At 35.2% G+C, this 5734-nt stretch overlaps 1 protein-coding gene across 1 annotated transcript; it reads right to left on the bottom strand.

Annotated features, from left to right (window-relative positions):
• Window positions 1-3649: 3649 nt before the first annotated feature.
• On the bottom strand, window positions 3650-5389 carry LOC113349944 (UDP-glucuronate 4-epimerase 1-like). Its single transcript, XM_026593993.1, has one exon. It carries the CDS (start codon window positions 5184-5186, stop codon window positions 3870-3872), a length of 1317 nt encoding a protein of 438 aa, XP_026449778.1. The 5' UTR covers window positions 5187-5389; the 3' UTR covers window positions 3650-3869.
• Between the last annotated feature and the right edge of the window lie 345 nt (window positions 5390-5734).

Raw genomic sequence — 5734 nt, 5'->3', positions numbered from 1 at the left:
TCATGACCGATTACAACTAGCTATATTATATAGGCTATGACCGGTTATACCTCAAGTCTCAACAAAGTTAAGATAGGTTCTACCAAAGTCATCTTCCATTGGTCATCCAAAAGATATTCAAAGGATAGCAAGACCAATCATGATTTCCCTTTCGATTATGAAAACAAGTTCATACACTACTTCCTTAAACTCATGTAAAGATACATAGTTTCCTAGGATGAAATCATACTTATATGAAACACAAGTAATCAAATAAATATATACAATAGATTATGTCAATTTCGTATTTACGAAGTTCCAAAAGATAACCGTGTATACTCCGTTATATGTTTTCCTTGACACTTTGATCATACTATTATGACCAAGTCTCACCACTAGAGTACTATATACAATATACACAGCTTTGCATGTTATGTTTTCAATATATCATGACTTGAAGATACGTTAGGAATGGAAACAATATCAAGTCAATATTATTAACCTCAAGTGGAAGGATGATGTCGTCGTTGTAGTCGTTACTTCTTCTCATTCTTCAGGTCTTCGGAGTAATACTTGTGTATCTCATCATTCCTAGACTTTTTAGTCTAACATAAACGAAGTTGACTCTTATATTTAATCAAGTGACTCTAGATGATTTTTGATATTAAAATATGACAACCAAACTTGACATACCAACGCTTGGGGGGTTCAACCGAGCTATGCTCTAATTTATTGATCATTATTTTTCTCACGAAAATCTTGTATTTTAGTGCCTCTAACATTAAGATCGTTATTTTTAACTTCTTTATTCGTAACTTGTGAGAAGAGAGAAAAATATTGAGATACAAATTTACTTTGTCCGTAACTAGCGAGTAAATTTGTTAATGTCCAAGAAAATCCTTCTCTTATGATTAGAGTCAAGGTCGTTCATGTCGTTCTTTCGGGGATGACATCAAATGAGGGAGAGTTCTTTTGAACTTGTGCCTAAACCTAATATATTTGTGGGGAGAGCGAATATGGAATTGTAGGAGTTACTTGTACCTAGACGTCTTCTTGAGGCAAAAAACAGAATTTTCTTGGTGAAATCGTCTAAAGGGGGGAGTGTATTATTATCTATAGGTTTTACCTATTTTGAAATAAATGTAAGTATTGACTAAAGGGGAGAACATATCACCATCGTATTGCTTCAAAGTTGTGGTACAATTAAACTTTGAGGAAGGCATCAATACTATGTTTATATATAGCAACCAATGAGTAGAGTGAATTTTCATTCTAACAAAGCTGTTTGTGAGTATTCTCATAAGTTGTTAATGCTACGGATCTTCAACAACAAAGGTGCTGAACGAACACATGCAGAACCATAGAAGAACTTCAAGTACGAAGAATTCAAGATGTTTGTTGAAGAACCAAGGAAATCAAGCACAATGGATTTTGAGCTGAAAAGTTTATTTATTTTGAATCTATATGTATTGAATAGTTTTTTAACTAAAATTATCAAAGGGGGAGATTATCGGAGAAATGCTCGGTTGATATCACAAGTTTTGCTATCTTAAGCTTGTTGCCAATGTTAGGTGATCAAAACTATTTCTTGATTTTTAGTCTACTAAGTCAAGTCTTGGACTAGGTTAGAATTTGGTAGTTAAGTATTAGACATCACCTTTGAAGACTGAAGATCGACGAAGACATTTGAATAGCTTCTGTATCAGGTATGTCAAGATTGAACCATTCTATTTTATTCACTATCTTACCATTTTATCTGTTGAGACTATGTCGTATGACTTTTAGTAGATTTACAACGAAGAAATTTCGAGTCAAGCTTGTCTTGTTAAAAATCTCGAAATATGATTCTAACATAGATGTTCAAAGATCTTTAACAGTATTAGTTTGAAATAATTTATTGTTTGAGAATCAATTTGTGGACCAAATGAAAATCGCATATATAAGTGATTTTATCATTTGGGAATATTTTAAATATCATAAGAGAGAAATATGAACTTCTGATATTTTTGCTCATGCTAGGTTGGCAAACCAGTTTGCGAATCATAAATATTTGATTTCAGAAATACAGGAAAGATTGGCGAACCAGTTCCCAAACCGCAAGTTCAGTTGGGAAAAGTTCACGAACCGTGGTGATCAGAAGTTTGGTATTGGTATAAAAGGCTTAAGGTTGGAGAACCCAGTTCACGAACCATGTCCATATGATTACCAAACCAAGTACGGTTGGCAAACCCAGTTCGCGAAAAGTGTACTTCTGATTTCTCGAGCCGAGTAGGGTTGGTGAACCTGATTCACGAACCGTAGCACCCTGACTCATGTACTAGCCTTATGGTTCACGAACCGTTCCACCAATTGTCCCAGTAAAATCTAGCAGATGCTCAAAGATTTTAAAAAAATAAATATATTTAGCATTGCTATGACTCTCTTAAAAACTTCTAAGACTTCACTGATCAGTTAAACACTTATGTGTGTGAATTATGATTAAATTCTTAAGTGTTTTGATGAACATCAAATTGTTTATTGATCACATGGCATATTTTTCAAACCGAACAAGTCATTGTACACGGTTTCATAACCCGGTAGTGTATATTCTTCTATTGTATTTTCAAGACCAAAAATGTTTGCTTGATTCCCAAGTTATTTTAACTTGAATTCTAAGCAACCCTCGGTCTTGAAAAACTATAAATAGAGATGCTCTTTAAACTGGAAAACTCAGTCCATGACACTTCGTGTCCTAGTTGATAGCTAGTGACATCCTCCATGAACCTAGGTTTCCTCCGAGAAACATAGTTAGCTTTACGACTAAAAGATATTTCTTCGGGGATTCATGAATTCAGGTCCAACTATCTTTACCTTGATATTGCTTTTCTGTTACTGAGGTTTTCGTAATCCCTTTCAGGAAAAATAGATAGAAATCGCAAAGTTCTCTTCGTCTCAAACTTTGTGATTCCTCAAGATAAATATCTGAAAATTGATCTTAAGTGATCTTTTGAAGACTGTTCTTGGGAGGTGGTAAAAGATCCAGGATTCTCATGTAAGTGAGTGTAAATGTTTCGGATTGTGAGGTTTTCTAGCTTTGTCTATTGCAAACAGATTATCAAGCCTTGATCATTGATCTAAAGGGAAATCAAATAGGCTTATCTGTTAGAGGCAGATTGGTATCAAAAGTCTTCGCTGAGGTTGAAGCAACTCTTAGGCTGTAAAGTACGTCAACTAAGAGAATCAATTGCGTAGAGCGTTGCGAGGTTGAAGAGACATAAGGAGCGCGACTGCAAATGAATTTCTTGGAGGGTGGATTCAGTTTCAACTACCTTCCAGTTCGAAGCCCGATAATAGGATAGTGTGTTGTTGTTAAAAATGATTAGTGATATCATATATTTCAATTCAAGTTATATAAAGTTCGTTATGTTTGAAAATGGGGAGATTGTTTAGAAAATGGGTGCTAAATTTTCTATCCAGAATATATCTAGTGAGGGTAATTTGACCTCAACTTGAAAAGATATATCGACTAGGTCTAAATTTGTATGTATTCGGTGAGGGTAGTTCGACCTGGATTTTGTTTAAATATATCGACCAAGTCTAAATTAAAGAGTCGACTACCATTTTTCCTCTTCTTACATCCATTTTTTGCTCTCCCTCTAAGAAAAAAAAATAGAGAATATCCAACATGAAATTAGAAACCAAAAACTTTCAAATCTTTCCAAAATAAAAGTTTTCATCATTACATTTGTTACAATTACACAAAAGGAGAAAAAAAGAACTACAAATAGAGAGAAAGACAGGGAGGAATAAACTATAAAGCGTGTGTTTCCCTGCTCTCCCAAGAAAAGAATAATCCGTTTTTTTTTTCATTCCTTTTCAATATTTTCTAATGAAAAAGAAAAAGAAGAAATTTAGTTTATAGGTTTTCCATGATTATAACCATAATATGATAAATACCATCTAACGAATTTCTTCAACCCTGTTTGCAAATCAGTGGTAGGTTTGTAATCAAATTCATCGGTTGCCGAACTTATATTAGCATGAGTAAATGGTACATCACCATTACCAGGCATATCGATGATATTCTTTTTTGCTTTCATTTTCAAATGTCTTTCAAGGATCGATACTAATGTCGGTACCGTAACCGGAGATGTGTTACCAAGATTAAAAATCCGGTATGGAGCTGGACCCGTTTTTTTCCCACCACTTCCTGTACTTTTCCCTGATGTATCCAGTGAACCCAAACAACCTTTCACGATATCATCAATATAAGTAAAATCTCTAGCTAAATCAACAAGATTTTTCCCTCTGTAAACCGTTATTGGTTTCCCTTGTAGTATGTTTCTGGTAAATGAAAAATAAGCCATATCGGGTCTTCCCCATGGTCCATATACCGTGAAGAATCTTAACCCAGTAATTGACAACCCATAAATATGATTATAGGTATGAGTAATCTCTTCACCGGCTTTCTTTGTTGCTGCATATAAACTAGCAGGTTGATCCGTACGATCCGATTCAGAAAACGGTACTTTTTCATTTAACCCATATACAGAACTAGATGAGGCCCAAACAATAGAAGGTTGAGGATTTGCGGATTTGCAAGTCTCTAAAAGAGTAACTAAACCAGCAATGTTACTATGAATATAAGAATTAGGATTTTCCATTGCATACCTTACACCTGCTTGTGCTGCTAAATGCATAACATGAGTAAACGCAACGATATCGAATAACTTAGCTAACAATTTTGCATCATTTATATCTCCTTCAACGATGAAAATCCCATTTTTGCTAAGAAGATTCTTTCTTGATTTCTTAAGAGTTGGGTCATAATAATTATTGAAATTATCAATACCCACAACTCCATCTCCTCTCTTCTTTAAAGCAAGAGAAACATGTGAACCAACGAAACCAGCAGCACCTGTAACTAAAACAGACATTTTTCCACCACCATTTCTAATATCATCTGATCTTGAAATTTGTGCAGAATGTCTAACTTGTTTTTCCCATTGAATACCACCCCAAGAAGCAGAGAAATAACGACTTCCTGAATCTACAAAACTCTGGAAACTTAAATACGAAGCTGTCAGTGCTATTAAAAATAATGCCCATAAGAACATAGTACTGGTTGATGCAAAACATCTATAGAATTGACGATTTATTGTATGGGTTCTTTCAATTTTCACTTTTCCGGGTGTGGATGGGAAAAGTTCATCTTCTAACGACCTCATAATTTGATGCTTGTTTCTTTTAGTGTTATCAATCTCTTCCTTTGTGTGCGTGGAATTAAATGAGAGATTAATTGTTTTGATGGTGATGATGAAGAAGAGAGAGACAGATGCAGACAGAAAATTGAGGGCTTCGAATTTTCTTTTCTTCTTTCTGCACCTGCTAAATCAAGGAATGTAAAGGTTCAGTTATACAAGGCCTTTTTTTTCCCACCATCAGTTTTGTCCTTTTCTCTCTGTTTCTTCGATTTTGCAATCTTTGCCACAAACATCTGGGGTGAAAATGAGACACGCAGACACTAAGAAAGGGTGGATTTGTGACTGTGACAGTGGCGTGGGTAGCCGGTGTGACTATTTACAAACGAGAATTTAAGGGTGCACAACGGCCGGTTGGGGTCGGTGTTCAGCACTACCGATCAGAGAACCGTACATGTTGGTTTATTTTTTAGCTGCACCAATTAGTAGGAAGTTTCAGTTTGGGTCGGTTGTAAACCGTCCGATCCGAATTCGGTTCCCGGTTTATCGATCTTGATTGGAATCAATTGAGTTGG

Source organism: Papaver somniferum, chromosome 2 (assembly GCF_003573695.1).
Source record: "Papaver somniferum cultivar HN1 chromosome 2, ASM357369v1, whole genome shotgun sequence".
NCBI lineage: Eukaryota > Viridiplantae > Streptophyta > Magnoliopsida > Ranunculales > Papaveraceae > Papaver > Papaver somniferum.
This window is presented reverse-complemented; position numbering and strand designations above follow the sequence as displayed.

What these genes read in the sequence shown, in the direction of transcription:
- LOC113349944 (XM_026593993.1), bottom strand. Translation starts at nt 5,186, where the DNA reads ATGAGGTCGTTAGAAGATGAACTTTTCCCATCCACACCCGGAAAAGTG.